Here is a 16860-nt window from a genome sequence, read left to right on the forward strand (position 1 = left end):
TAAAATTTATTTTTCTCTACATTTTTTGTCTATACTACGCAGAACAGTAACCAGTACTATTTATTTTTTTCCGTGTATGCATTAAACTAATTTATATAGACAAAAAAATTAAACAGTAGCATTTTATAAAAAAATAAAAAAGCTACTGATTTTTAATTGATAGTGTCGAAAGGCTCAAAAAAAAATTGATTATAAATATTATGATAAATTAAACCTGTAATTATTGTGTAAATTTTATTTTTTACTATTGTTAAATTTTTTAAATCATTCCATTTTTTTACGATATTTGTTATTTATCGTTGTTATTAATTTGTTTTTTCTCTCGATGTAGCGTGACAGTTAAACTGACGAATTCCATAGGAATTATTATTATTATCTTTAAGTAACATTGTAGATTTATTAAATATTTATTAGTTTCGTAATTATTTATACCGATAAGGAAATAAATATTTTATTATTTCAACAAACAATTAATTGATAATATAAAAATAGAGGTAAAGAATAAAAGACGAGACGGTAAACCGTTAAGAATTTCAACCGTCCGTTTTAATAAAAAAAAAATAAACAATTCGTAATTATAGTGAATTATAATTGGTTGCGTAAAAAACAATTAGTTATTGATTTGGATCACATGAAATAGGCGTACCGAACAAATTAAATAAATATAAAAAAAAAAAAATAATAAACTAGCATTGCAATTAAACTACTCGAGGGATTTATAAACAATTATGGTCTCCGTGAGACTTTTGTGTTATGGCCTATTTGCGTATTAATTTTTTACGCATTTTTTTAAATCTTTACTTTTTTAAAGATAAAAAATTATTATTAAATATGATAATTAAAAATAATTCATTCAAAATTATTAAATGAATCAAATATACGATTCAACTAGTCACAGTATGTATGTGCATTATACTCATTAAAGTAAATATAAATAATTGCCCCACGTGCACTAATCACTGAACCAACAGTGCAAGCAATCACTTATTATATAACAACAAATATAATGATGATTGTCTTTAAAGGATAACAATAATAATATTAATAATAATAATAAAATAAAAAATAAATATGCTGGAGTGCATCCAAGGTGATTGGAATCACAATTTTTATTAATAAATATATTCAAACCAATTACTTATTGATGTCAATACAAACCAAATAATTTCTTGTAATTATTACGCTCTTTCAATAGTTTATACTCGAAGAAAAATACATTCATCATCGTAATTCTATGTTCGATAAAAAAAAAAAATGGTAAGACGTGATCGTATAAAATATTTTTTTTTTTTGTATTTATTAATTTTTTTTTTTAAATTAAATATGATTGTATTTAATGTTGATCATTGATCGTATAAAATAAATTATTTATGAACAAAATAATTACGTTTAAATTTTTAAAAATTTAGTTACAAATAAAATAATGATTGTGAATGTAGAAGACATCAGACAAATTTAAAATAAATAGAGTAAATAATTAAAAAATAATATTTATAAAAAATACATTCAAAGTAAAAGCCCCTATACCCGCTCAGTACCATTAGTCGCTCACTTTAACTATTTAATGCGTTTTTTATAATTTTTATGAAAAAAAATTTCAACTAAAAAAATTATTATTGATATATTATTATTTGTGAATCTAAATATATTAAAACATGTATTAAATTATTTGATAATAGGTTATAAATTTAAATTAAGTGACTCTTCAAAATCGCGCTCAGTCGGGAAGTTTTTACTTTTACGTTCGTTCGTTAGATTAAATTTAGACTACGTCAAATTTTTTAAGAATTGTTATAACTATATCTTATTAAATACATTTTTAAAATTCATGAAGTTTTATATTATGAAAGAATAAAGTAGTATAATTTATAAATTACTTTCCAAATCAATAAACTTATCATAGTTTAATTGATATTGTCTTTGAGCGATTATAGGGCCATATGTTGATCGAGTAATGGTACATCACAGCTTTTAGTGAGCGACTATGGCTACACTCAAGGACCTTATTTAAAAAATTAATAATAATTAATTATCAACATTATTCTCCAAACTAAAATTTTATTCTAATACTTAAGGGATAACGGTAACCGATTTTCAATTCAATTTTATTTACGGACAAACACTAGAAATCTAAAATAGAGAGTCTTTAGCGTTTTTTCAAACTTTAACAGAGGGCTAGAAATTTCGTATTTTCAAAAATTTGAATTCGTTTCCGAGAAAAATTGTTTTAAAATTCTCATTTACTTAACAAGTGCAACAAAAATAGTCCCGTTTATTTTTCTGAGTTTGAGAAAGAGGTCCGATAGCGTATCCCCTTAAAACTGCAAAAAATGACTATAAAAAAAAAATAGTTTTTCATTTTATTTATTAATTTATATCGAGTGATTTAATCTCACTCCAATGAAAAGTGAGCGGGTATAGGGCCTTTTACTTTAGTAATTTTTTAATTTTTTAAATGCGCATTTTTAAAAAATTTTTTTATTAATTATTTACTCTATTTATTAATAATTTTATATTTCTCTGATGTCTGCTATATTCATACTCATGTTAAATAAATTATTTGATTAAAAAAAAAAAAAAATTTTTGTATACTTTATGATTAAATCTGTCCATTTTTTATCAGCCATAAAAACATGTAATTTTGAATTAAGTTATGTCATTTTATGTAAAATAAATTTCTATGATTTTAATTAATAGGAAGGATAATAAATATGATAAAATAATAATAAGTGTCAACAAATAAAAAAAAAAACATTCATCAGATATTTTATTGATATTGATATTAATTTTAATTCCATTTTTTTTTCTCTTTTTTTTTACATATATATGCATTATTTTTTGCCGGACGAAAGTCAACACCAAACAATGAGGTAGTATATGTATTATATATATATTATATACACAATATATTGTCAATTATTTTTTAAAAATTTTTAATAGATTATCGCTTTTGTTCAGATCCTAAATTATTAATACATTTACTGATCCACTTGTTTTTTTTTTATTTTTAAAAGTAAAATTATTTTGTTGTAAACAAAAGCTGATAAAAAAAAAAAAAAAAAACACTACAATAAGATTTATAAAATTTAGTGATAATTTCTCGTCTTTAAGATAAATTATTGTCGCATAACAGTCATATCATTATAATTTCTATAATTATAATTATGATGATGAAATTTAAAGACGGAATTTAAAATAAAAAATACCTACGCACGTATTGTTTATTATTTATATAAATTAAGAACTGATTTACAAGAATATACTTTGTAGGCACTGTCTAAAATTCTAAATGATTTTTTTTCTCACTCATTCTCGCTCATCATTTTCTATTTTTATTTCTATAGATCAATCAGATAAAAAATATTCATTTTTTAGTTTATTTTTTTAAAAAAATAACAATAACGATATGTGTTAATATGATGAACTCTGAAATAGATAAGTAGTATATTGTTCAAATATATCAACAGAAATATATAAATGATATACACATACATTTAATCGCCTCTTTCGCATGATGGACTTTCTTAATTCTGTTTTGCTGGCAGTCAATTTTCATTATATGTATTATTGTTATTTTTTTTTTGCTTTGTTTTGTTTTTATCTGAGTAATTGTAATTGTAACTTTAATTAGAACACTTAAAAATACGTTCATAATCTCATAAATTTATGCGTTTTAAGATGAAGTGATTTAACATACTTGTTATTTAACATTTCCTTACAATATATCACTTCGTCAGTCAATACAATTAAATAAAATAAAGTATTTATCATTATTATTATTATAAAATTAATTATTTAAAAAGCACAGGCTGCTATTAATACCAATCGTTCGACAAATAAATATAGATGGCTGGTATTTTCTATCTATCGAATGATTTTTAATGTATTGTTGATGTATAATTAAGCTCATAAGTAATTAAAAAAATATATCGCTAAATACATTGCCTGGGTAAAAAAAAAATTCGTTCCTCACAGGGAAATTCAAAAATTGAAACAATTCTGAACTTTGAGTTGAAGATTTTTGAAACTTTAAAATAATTAGATGTGTGAAAAATTTTCAACTATAGTATGGACTTTTCTTGCGGGTTTATAATTTTTTTGAAATTTTTTAAGCAAAATTGATTTGAATTGATAATTTTGTGAGTTCATAAAAAGTTCCAATCACTCATTTTTTGGACTATTTTTGAACAAGTCAAAAAGTGAATAAAAAACTGACCTTCCCAAAAAATTTCAACAAAAGTAAAAAATTGTTAATAAATATTTTTAACTCATTTTTATTTTTGTTTTTCCTCAAACCTGAATAATTTGGGTAAGAGTCATAAATTTTCATAATTCCTTTTTAGTAGATTTCATAGAAATCCAACTATTGCGAGCTGAGTCAGGAAATGTATATGGTCCAAAAGTTTATATATGTATGTATATATTTATACATTTATATATTTATACGATAGAACGCGACTTGGCACGACGATAACGGCCAAAATTCTTAACTGATCTCAATGAAACTCAGCACACATTTTCTGTGGACGATTTTCGAGATCAAGTTCGAAGATGACCAAAATCGATGAATTAATTTAAAAGTTAAAGCATTTCAAAATGTCAAAAATTCATATTTTTACTGATTCTTTCTTCGATAACTTTGGAGTGTGACAACTTATCGAATTTCTTCAAAATGCATCTGAAAGCTTTTTAAATAAGCTTTAATTTTTATGCCTATATATATTCCTAGACCAAAGAAATTACTCATCTTACTACTCATTAAATGAAATTTTGCTATTGCATTCGTTTATGATGATGTTCAAAAAAAACTTTTTTGTGGTTTTCTCAATACCTCCGATTTTGTCTATTCTTTTTACATATATATCTATTTATACATGTAGATATCATGAAATCTCCTTCCATTTTAGCTGCCGAACGCCTTGTTTTTTTTTTATTATTGTTTTTCAAATCCAAAAAATTGTCAAATCAAATTATTTTTGCTCAAAAAATAAAAATAAACGCGCCGGAAAAGCACAGTCGAAAATTATTCACTTTATAACTTTTTCAAAGTTTTAAAAATGTTCAACTGAAAGTCCAGAATTATCTCAAATTTGGAAGTTCAGCCATGAACTTTTTTGGAATTAATTTTTTTTACGCGGTTGTTTATAAGAAAAAAAAATAAATTTTTATTTCTTATTTAAAAATGAGGATAATCAATTAATAAATTAATTAATTAAGTAGTGCGTAGGAAGTTGTATTTGAGGCCGTTTTTAATTTACACTTGAGCAGGTTTCGATTTGCCTACGACCACCATCAATTTCTGCATCAGCCTCGTAGTCCCTACTGTAACATAAAGAAATATAATTTTAGTATTTATCGATAAGTTAAATTACATAGATTTGCTTCGCATATTTTTAGTCATAAAAAATATTTTTTCAAGTTTTTTTTTTTTTATTACACCAACAGGTTTTGATAATGTTTTTTATTAGGTGTAGATAAAATTTGCAATGCAAAAAAAACTGAAAGATTATTTTTTATGACTAAAAGTAAGTGAAACTACATAACAGATAATTATATGGACATAAATATTAATAACATATTATTAAGTATATTTATGAATAGATAGTCACTCAGAGGCTTTAAAAATCAAAAAGTTATAAATACAATGAGAGATAATAGATATACAAGTTTGGTGCAATTAAATATTACTAGCTCACTGTGTGCTGTGTTAAGAGTTTTGTGTGATAAAATTTATAAAGAATAAAATAAAGAAGATAATTATGTATAGTGTTTTAAAAATAAAACCTGAGACTTTGGTCCAACGACTATCATTGTCTTCTGGAAACATTGAGTGACTGCGCCTGTAGAAATTATTATTTTGATTATGATTATGATGATGAATAATTAAAATTATATAGGGAAGAGAGGGGCAAAACGGGGTACTCCCAAAATTTTATAAAAAATTTCCTTTTTTAGAATGTTTTTTAAATATTCCAAAATCACTTGTAATAGTATATTACATACCTAGGCTAGTAAAATAAGAAAAGTCTCAGAGCACATGTAATTGTTGGCCGAGGCAAAGCCGAGGTTGACAAACATGTGGTCTGAGGCTTTCATTTTTACTGGCCAAGGTGCGTGTACTATTTTTCTGCTCGACGAAGCCGGAAAGTTGCAACTTCGTTCAGGGCAGCGACCCGAAAGTTGCCACTTTCCAGCCAAAGGGCAGAAAAAATAATTGAGCATTATTTTGAATTTTTTTTTAAAGTTTTCGAAAAATTTTGTTGTAAAAAAATAGAATGAAATCAATTTGATTTTTTTTCTTATCAATTTACAATAAAAAAACTCCCAGTATCAAATTACTCCAGATGTATTTCAATAATAAACTTGAAAATATTTACAATTTTTGAAATTCAATTTAACTAATTTGAAACTTGTTAATTAACTTCTAACAATTTTTTAATCTATTACTTTAAGAAACATATAATTGCTTTTTTGAAAATATCTTCTTTGGAATCAAAACTAACTTAAATCTTTTACTTTAAAGTTAATAATAAATAGTGATTAGCAAATAAAAAATTAACAATTTAAAGTAGACGGTTAAACTTTTTTAAAAATCGAAAGTGTCAGTCAAAAAATGTTAATGACTTTTGTTTCATGATAAAAACTATACAAAAATTTTTTTTTCTTCCTTTGCATCCAATAATTATGAGAAATGCAATTATTCTTTATGTAAATTACTTACAAGAAAATTTAGTTTAATCAAATTTATTTAATATCTAGAAATTTTTTTCACCTTTTTTAGGGCTATCCCATTTTCCCGCAAAAAATGAAAATTTTTTTTTAATGAAAGCTAAAAATTTTTTCTATTTACTTTGAATATTATTAAAAAAAAAAAAGAATTAACATAATTGAGTCCCTGAAAGTATTTCTTTAAGTAGTCCGTTTTGCTCCCCACCCCTTTAAATAAATTTAAACTCATAATAAAATTAATTGTGATAAAATGAGTATGATATTAAATTTTTATTTAAATTATTACTTACCAACTGCATTGGTGAAACATTTCGGTTTCGATTTCCAAGAAATAAACAACAGGTATACAGGTACAGCGGAAAATATCATAAGACAACCGTATCCTGTTTCAACAGGACTTGCCCACATCGGCACAATCGTAACAAACAGAGTAGCCAGGATGTAAAATATTGGGAATATCAAGTTTACTTTTATTGGTCGTGGTAAATTTGGCTGAGCCCACCTTAGCCAAGGTACACATAAAACTGATACCCCTATACTTAACTAAAAATTATTCAAAAAAACTTATAAGTAGGAGAAATTCAAATATTTTTCTGATTACTTCAGTATAATATTTTGTTAGATTAATTTTACATAGACAAAGTATTAAAGTTAGCGAGCTCTGTACGACAATTTCTGGTCACGTTATCAGTTACTAAGAGGAAAATCATGCACATGACTTTGATAATTGATTACATATAAATTGATAAACAAACAAGATTTTAAATATTATTATTAAAACTTCAATTTTTTTCTGTCAAAATTATTTTTAAAAATTGAAGTTAAAAAACAGAAACAAGAAATAATAAAATTTATAAATAATAAAATATTTAAAAATAATAAATGCAAACATACCCAAGTTGCAAATCCAACGTAATTTATTAAACCATTAATATTTGACGAAGTTAAATAACACATTGATAAAAGTGCCTGGAATTAATGATAAAATAAATTAAAATTGAATAAATTAATATTAAATAATTTGCCTGAAACGATTAAAATGTCTATAAATATATAATAACTTGGTAGTATAAAGTAAAAGTTATTACCATGCAAATGACAGCAGGAGCAGGAGTTAATCTCGAAGTTTGTATCATCGTAAGAATTTCCGGCATTTGTCCTTCACAAGCACCCGCATAAAATAATCGTGATGAAGTCAAGAGTATTCCATTGACGGCACCAAATGTCGAGAGGGCAACGAATACCGGTATCGTCCAGGCCATCATACCAAAAAGATTATTCGCAAATGTCTGTAATAATTACATACAAGCAAACAAGACTTACTAAGTGTATAATTATAAATGTTATTTATTTTTTATTTTAGGCCAAGTAAATATTCATGAGAGAATAAAATTACAAGGAGAATAATAAAGTATTAAATGGTATGTGGATAAAGTAAGATAATTAATACTTACAACCGCGACAGCTTCACTAGACAGTACTTGTTTAGGACTCAATGTCGTGTAAAACGCAACGTTGGTCAAGACATAAACGACTGTACAGAGAGTACATGAAATGGCAATAGCCCTCGGGAGATTTTTAACAGGATCTTTGAGCTCTTCGATTATAAAATTCAGGTAATTCCATCCATTGTAAGCAAATAAACCCGAGTAAAAACTAAGAGCTATTGACGTAACTTCAGTTTTTGTACCGTCAAAGTTAAAATGCTCAGTGTGCCCTTTAATTTATAAAATATATATTTAAAATTATTACTACTTATTAGATTAATTTGAATTGACTTGTGAAATTTATCACAACGAAGCTTTATACTTTGTATACTTGTTTTGTTCCGTTTAAATTTTAAATAGTTCAATTTATTGTGGTGATTCTTTTTAACGTCCGATCGAATAGCACATAAAGTTCTTCTTATAATTCTATACATACAGACATTACTTGATTCAATTTTATGATTGGACAAATTGTCACGTCCGGCTACAGAATTACGCTCAAAGGAATATAAAACCAAGAAGTTATTTGTACTTATAATATGTATACATAAAAAATAGCTCATTATTTTATTATCGCGATTAAAAAAAATAAAAAGCTCCGTTTTCTTGGTAATAAATTTTTATTTATTTAATATAAAGTTATAATTTATAAAACAACTTTTACATACCTTTGCAAAGTTGATATGCACCAGCACTTATGATTACCAGTAGAGCTAGTAATTTTGCATACGTGAAAACATCTTGAACTCTTGTTGCCCATTTAACGTCCCAGCAATTTACAAATGCCAGTGTACCTATAAAAAATAATTCAACCATAAGTTAATTATATATCTAGAAGTAGGTTTATTATTTAATTATATATTTGTTTTGTTGATTTTTATTTTTAAATTATAAAACAAACACGATATCCTGATAGACATAAATATTTTATTACTTTTGTAATTGAAAAATAAATATAAAAAATATATATATTAATTAACTTTATGTAATCTATTAAGTTGAGCTGTTAATTTAAAAATTGCCTCGTAAATCTTAAGTGATTCGATAATAACACTTACATATACAAACAACAGCAAGCAATCTAGCAGCATCTTCTGGAGGTGAACAGTCCGGAAAGAATGGTTTAAGAACGTAAATACTAAATGTCAGTGCAACAATTGCTTGACTGCAAGGTCGAACAATCATGCATTCAACCCAAAGACGTACAAATGCTGCAAATGGTCCGAATGTTTCCATTATATATGCATAATCTGCTCCAGATTTTTTAATCATACATCCTAATTCTGCGTAACAATAAGCTCCGACCTATTTTTTTTTTTTTGTAATTAAATTAAATTTGTTATTAAGTGAAATAAAAAAAATTCAAATTATTTTAGTATTCTTCCATGAAAAAAATTTATAAAAAAAAATATATAAATATGTATAAAAAATATATTTTTAATCGTTAACTTTTAGCCGATTTTCGTATATATTTTATATACATTAAATATATTAAAAATATATAAACAATACATGTATGAACATATGAAAGAAATATATATCAAATATATAATTTTATTATATTTTTTTTTATGTTGTTTGTTAAATTAAAAATATATTTTTTATATTTTAATAATTATATTTGAAATATATTTAAATTACGTTTAAAATATATACGAAAAGCGGCCAAAAGTTAGCTATTAAAAATATATTTTTTATATATATTTTTTATGTATTTTTTATATATTTATTTTTATATTTTAACATTAATGTGAATATAGCAGACAGACAAATTTAAAATTATTAATAAATAGAGTAAATAATTAATAAAATAAAATTTTTAAAAAACGCGTATTTAAAAAATTAAAAAATTAAAAAGTGAAATTTTTTTTAAATATTATTTTTTAAATTATTTACTCTACTTATATATAATTTCAGATTTGATGCCTGCTACATTCACACTCATATTGTAACGTATATTTTTTTTATAAATTTTTTCCATAGGGGTTCGTACCATTGAAAATATTCCTGATGCGGTCCAAACAATAAGAGCAACATTAGTACTTCCTGTGTGCATAATAACACCAGTGGGACTAACAAAAATTCCTGAACCAATAATTGAACCAACAATTACTGTTATTCCATTAAGAAGAGACATTTTAGCTTCCAGTTTTATTTCGCCATTATCTTCTTTATTGTCGGCATTATTAATGGCCAGTGAATCGTAAGATCCTTTTCCATTTTTAATGCTACCTTTCGTCGACATTTTTGTACTATTTCTATAGAAACAAATTTCAAACTGACAATTCAATAACAAATATTATGCATTATTTTTAAAAAATTACTAAAGATAAGGATATATAATATGATAAATTTTAAATGCCCATGAAAAACTGACTCACTGACTTCATGAGCGTATTATCATAATTTATAATAATAATAATAACAACATACTCAACAACACTTGTATTGCTTATTATCATAAAGATAAATATTAAGTGTAGCAATAATTATTTCAGTAGTTCGATTTAATGATTACGATAAATACTACACTATTTTATTCCTTTAAATTAAGAAATCGATTACCTTAAAAAATGTAACAGTGAAATCACTGCGGACTAGGCCGTAATTTTTTTTTTATTTTATTGTTATTTCTTCTTTTCAACTCTGAATTGAAACCAAAGTGAAGAAATAAATCACACAAAAAAGTGAGTAAAATCACGAATCGTTTTTTATTTCACAATGACATTATGTAAAAGATAAAAAAAAACGTTTAAACTGAATGAAAGATTGGGCTCGAAAACTTGCGTCAACTAGTGATAGTTCTGATATAACTGGTGACGCTGTGAGAAAATCAATACACCACGTGGATCAACGACTTTACGATTTTTTATTTTAATTATTCAAAGATATACGTCACAACATTCATTAGACAATAAATTATCATTTGATAACAATTTCTATAAATTAAAAAAGAATAAAAACATGTTATTGACATACTCGGCTCCGATTTTATTAATAACTACATAAATTAACATTTGAAATTAAATAAATTAATTTTTAATTGTTTAATAAATAATTCTCACCTGTGCAAACAATTAAAATATAAATTTATAAAATATATTCACCACTAAAATTTAAATTTTAAATTAAAACTTGTAATTTTTAAAAAACGAATAGTAGTTTGAGATCACATATGAGTTGGATACTGAGATGAACCGATGTAACGGTTTATTACCCAAAACTGTACACGTTTTTATACCTATCTATCTATCTATCTATCTATTTCTCTATCTATTCTTTCATCTATCTCCTAATTCGAACCGCACGTAAAAAATACCGCTACTCTTTCTATCTGTTGAGAGTTTCTGCGCTTAAAACGCGACCGTCTCTGGACTTAACGCGCTCAATACAGCGCCCGTTTACGTATATAATATTGGAGAAAAGAGAGTAGAGAGCAAGAAAGAACAGAATGGACAGAAGGTCGGGGTGCGATATACCGAGAGGGGAGGATGTGAGAATGGAGTAAAAAAATCGAAAAATAGATAAAAGGTCTTTGAGAGTATTTGAGGGGAGAAGGAGGACGGGGGTTGACAATAGATCTATTTGTTGAGTTTTAATACGCATTCAATATTTTTCTATTGGTTTATAAATACTGTTTACTTTTCGTCAGTATTATTATGTATATTTGTTACGCAACCTTTGGAATAATTTACAAAAATCAATAAATTTGGGTTACTCATTTTACAACAGCTCCAATATTATACAATTCATTTATAATTTCATTTTAAGTAAATAGTTAATCATTTTTAGTCTTTTAAATTACTCTGCATTTATTTAAAATTTATATTTTCATCTTAAAAATGATTGACATGTAAATTATAAGTTCAAAATTTTTTTCATAAATTTATCATTACTTTGAATAAATAATTGATTTATAAAATAAACATTATCGAAATAATTAATATAGCTAATTGATAGCTAAAGTTTTATCGTAAATTCTAACAAAATAAAAAATATATTTTGTAAGATAAAAAAAAGTGCTAAATTTGCAGATTTACTAAAACTTTATTTTTCTTTTCATATCAGTATTATCTTCGAGCAATTTATAAAACCAGCAATTCTTCGAGCTGATCTTGACAAACCAGACAATTCTACAAACGGAAAATAGATATTTATCCTCATGAATATTTATTAATGTTTATATTTTAAATAATAGTCATTCCATGAGAATCATTGGCGTCACATCTTTTATCCGCTTACGCAGACAATTATTATTGCAATACTTTTATTTATTTAGTTTTATCATTATTATTAAATGAGAGTAGTTTAATAATATATATCATAAATGTCATCACTCTTATTACGAATTATTTATTGTACTAACGTCCTTCATATCTAAATAATTAATTGCTCTGTTAAATGTGTTATGATTTCAATTAAATTTATAATTACTGCAATATATTTTATAAAATCCAGTATTAAAACATGTTTTTATTTTACTTAGTTAATATACTAGTATATATTATTTTAACACATTCATAGTGATAACATACATATACGTGTAAAACCATTCGACTGTAAAAATTAGTTATCAATATACTTTTATTTTATTTTCATGTCAACATATTACCTATATATTTATTTCATATTATAGAAAATAAGTTTTTATGTTTATTTCAAAAATTTAATCAGTGTAAAAATTTGAAAAAAAAAAAAAATTATATTTAAAATTGTAAGTTAATAAAGGGCGCACTGATGAGATTTTCCTTGAAATTAAAAGCAAATTAATAGAAATTATTGACAAGTTTAAATCAATCAGAAATATGAAATTTACATTAACTCATTTGAGTACTTTATCTATAGATTATTTAAAATTTCCAAGTCATAGATGCCATCAAAATTAAAATCACAATATAAGTCTATAAGTCAATTAATTTTAAATAACATTTATTTTAAAGCTGATAGCTATTTTTAATATCATGATTAATTTACGATTATTTTTCTTTCATGTACATGTAATTAGTTGTTAAATATGAGAAATTTCGTAACAAGACTTCAATAATCTCACAATTATCAAAAACTAATTAAGGTTTTTTTAAAAAAAAGTTAGTATGGTATTTTAAAAATTTTTTGAATTCAAATCCAACTCAATTTCTTGATTAATCACATAGAATAAATATTTTTAAAAAGTCTATTGTATTTTCATTGAAGATTATTTTTTAATTTTTTTGAGTCTCCCTGATTAAGAAAAATTATTTGGAATGATTCACAATTATTTGAAATTATTTAAAACAATTTGAATCGGCTAATATATAGATATACACTTAACAGGAAGCAAATCATTTTTCTTAATCAGGGCTATGAATAAATCGATTTTTATGTAAAATTGATTAATTTATTAAATTTCCATGACAATGATCTTTGAAAATCGAACAAAATTTTTTAAACTGCATTCTTAGACATTACCCCCCCCCCCCCCCCCATTTAAAAAATACGTTGATTACTTTAACTGTCGTAACTGAATCGAAATTCAATTAATTGATTAATTTAAAAAAATGGAGCATTCGTTTCAGAAAAAAAACCTAGTTGTAATTTTTCTAGGATATAAATTAAAAAAAAATTAATTATGTTTGTTTTAAATAAACTATTTAACGAAATTTTTCAAATAAATTTAATCTTACAAAATTATACATTTCTAAGTATAATATCCCAAGTAGGATACTTGGCTTTGTGACATCTATAAAGATAGCAGTTTTGAAGCAGTTTTTTGACCTACCGATAAGACACCAATATGTTGACAAAATAATCAGAAATTTATGTTACCGAAAAAATATCTGCTTAAAAGACTTGACACAAGTAATGACAAAAATTTAATTACAAGTAGTAGTCAAATAAGTCATCTAAGCGATTTTTTAATTGAAATTACTTTTTTCAGATGGAAAAAGAAGAAAAATTTCCTGACTCCTAGGAACAACATCTGTATGTCTTTTTTATAACAATAACAATAATACGTTTATTTATTTAGAAGCTACTTTACAAAAACTATTTTTCTGAATCAATTTTTTTGCTTTTATAATTTCTTTTAGCATTCGCTTAAAACAATATAATCAATATTCTGTCTTTTTTTTTTAAACATTCAGAAAATTCATAATAATATTTAAAATTATCGTACGTTAAACAATTTTTTGCTGCATGAGTTCACGTATGCAAGATATTAATTAATAGTCCATTTCGAGTATTATAACAGCGCTTGTCATCTAGTTTTACAATGTTGTTATAAATGTATTTAGGTTTTGTTTATAATGATTTTGTGTATTAATATGCAACAATTATAAATCATCCATTCCCTGATTTAATAAAATGATTTAATCCATGCTAAGTGTATATCTAGGGTAGAGGTACCATTTGAGGCCACTGCTCCATTTTTGGACATTTAATATTTTATTTTAATTAATGGAAAAGAGTAAAATAAAATTTCCATTTGAATAGTGGAACAAAAGTATTTCTGAACACATTTAAAAAATTAATTATCTGATTGTGACTTTTACGAATTAATTTATTTAAATTTTTTACGTGTCCAAAACTGGCCCTAAAGTTACCAAAAATTGTATCTCTACCCTACATATTAGTCGATTCAAATTATTTTAAACCATTTCAAATTGTTTCAAGTCATTTCAAATTCAAATAATTTTTCAGGGTTGTTTGATTTTCATCCATCCCTTTATATAAACAAAATTGGCTTTGACACAAAATAAAATTTGTCTTGTCGTAAAAATTTTATTGAAATTTATTTAAGTAAAGTTTAACTGCATACTGATAACAACTGTCAGTAGTTTTTTCTATTCAAATTTATTTTCTTGCGACATGATAACTACGTTTTTTTATTAATTAATGCTTTAATTTTTTAAAATTATAATTATAATTAATTAATTAAATTTTAATATAGTCATGACATTTCAGTCATTGGATATTTTTAAAAAACGGATTGCAGGTACCGTCTAAAAATGGCTAAATTCCAATAATTAAAAAAAAACGCGGGAATTTGAATCTACATTATCGACATGGAAAGATTTGAGCGCCGCCTAATTTAGTTTGAGAGCTGACGCTGCTGCTCTTCTTTCTTTACGTTCTTTCCTTTCGTGAATTTATCACCGAAACGATTGTTAATGTAAGTATCTCATATTTATTTGATATATTTTAAATACTTATAGATTTAAATACCTCAATTATCGCTCAAATTATTCATTACTTATAACTTTATCAAAGTGACTAAAAATTTTAAATAAAACGTGTAAATTTGATTGGATTTAATTTAATTTTAAAATTTACCACGTGCATGAAATGTTTGGTTAAGAAAGCTTGCAATTAAAAATTTAATAACTGTAATTATTATTACAAATAACTTGATTACTAGTATTAAATATTTCAATTAATTTTAGCGTTTTTTAAAAATAATTTTTAGTAGAATGATAGACTTTATTTAATTAAATAAAATAATTATTTGATTTTAAAAGATGGCGGACACAGCTCCAGCCACCCGAGGTGGTTTCCGTGGCGGTTTTGGCTCTCGAGGTGGAACTGGCGATCGTGGTGGTCGTGGAGGCCGTGGACGAGGTGGTCGCGGTCGTGGACGTGGACGTGGTCGTGGCAAGGAAGACCAGAAGGAATGGATTCCAGTGACCAAGCTTGGTCGTTTGGTAAGAGACGGAAAAATCCGTTCTCTAGAAGACATCTATCTCTTCTCTTTGCCCATCAAAGAGTTCGAAATCATTGACCAGTTCATCGGGCCATCACTTAAAGATGAGGTCCTTAAAATTATGCCTGTACAGAAACAAACCCGTGCTGGTCAACGTACTCGTTTCAAGGTATGTTGATTTTATTTCATCAATATTTAGTATCAATCAGATTCAAAAATAATTTCAAGATTTAACTGATGAAATTAAAATTTTACAGGCTTTCGTAGCTATTGGAGACAGCAATGGACACATTGGTCTAGGAGTCAAGTGCTCCAAAGAAGTTGCTACAGCTATCCGGGGTGCTATTATTTTAGCTAAGCTGTCAGTAGTTCCAGTACGTCGTGGATACTGGGGTAACAAGATCGGTAAACCCCATACTGTACCATGCAAAGTCACTGGCAAATGTGGATCAGTACAAGTGCGTTTGATCCCAGCACCCAGAGGTACAGGCATCGTGTCTGCTCCAGTTCCCAAGAAACTTTTGCAGATGGCTGGTATCGAAGATTGCTACACATCAGCTCGTGGATCAACTTGTACTCTTGGTAACTTCGCTAAAGCAACCTACGCAGCCATCGCCAAGACCTACGCTTACTTGACACCTGATTTGTGGAAGTTCATGCCACTCACAGAAGCTCCATATGAAGAGCATGCTGACTGGTTGTCAAAAAATCATCGGGCTGTTACTGGTCAAAGAAGCGCTGATGCTGTTTAAATAATAACTTCTAATGGTTATCATTAATAAATGAATCATGGCGATAAATTATCTGTTTGCTATTAAATTTATTTTAATTCCTTATTTCCTATAATTTAACTATTTTTATTTAATTCATTTTACAGTAAATTTACAATCGCATTTATAATTCAACTGGTTTTTGGTTCATTATTATAATAATTGATATTTAAACTGAAAAGTATGAACACTTTTT

General features: G+C 25.6%; 2 protein-coding genes across 3 annotated transcripts; one reads left to right on the top strand and one right to left on the bottom strand.

Annotated features, from left to right (window-relative positions):
* Positions 1-1057: 1057 nt before the first annotated feature.
* Positions 1058-10461, bottom strand: LOC130677952 (large neutral amino acids transporter small subunit 1). 2 transcript variants are annotated; one of them, XM_057484895.1, is made up of 9 exons: positions 10210-10461; positions 9275-9521; positions 8885-9010; positions 8184-8446; positions 7818-8018; positions 7624-7698; positions 7020-7272; positions 5785-5840; positions 1058-5322 (listed from the first exon to the last, which is right to left on the bottom strand). In XM_057484895.1, exons 1-9 carry the CDS (start codon positions 10459-10461, stop codon positions 5320-5322), a joined length of 1476 nt encoding a protein of 491 aa, XP_057340878.1. In that variant the 3' UTR covers positions 1058-5319. The 2 variants fall into 2 exon arrangements, with proteins under 2 accessions (XP_057340878.1, XP_057340877.1); XM_057484894.1 differs by lacking the exon at positions 5785-5840.
* A 4748-nt stretch (positions 10462-15209) lies between these two features.
* LOC130677953 (40S ribosomal protein S2) lies at positions 15210-16697 on the top strand. Its single transcript, XM_057484896.1, has 3 exons — positions 15210-15366; positions 15713-16063; positions 16152-16697. Exons 2-3 carry the CDS (start codon positions 15713-15715, stop codon positions 16644-16646), a joined length of 846 nt encoding a protein of 281 aa, XP_057340879.1. The 5' UTR covers positions 15210-15366; the 3' UTR covers positions 16647-16697.
* Positions 16698-16860: the final 163 nt, after the last annotated feature.

Source organism: Microplitis mediator, chromosome 11, assembly GCF_029852145.1.
Source record: "Microplitis mediator isolate UGA2020A chromosome 11, iyMicMedi2.1, whole genome shotgun sequence".
Classification (NCBI taxonomy): Eukaryota; Metazoa; Arthropoda; class Insecta; order Hymenoptera; family Braconidae; genus Microplitis; species Microplitis mediator.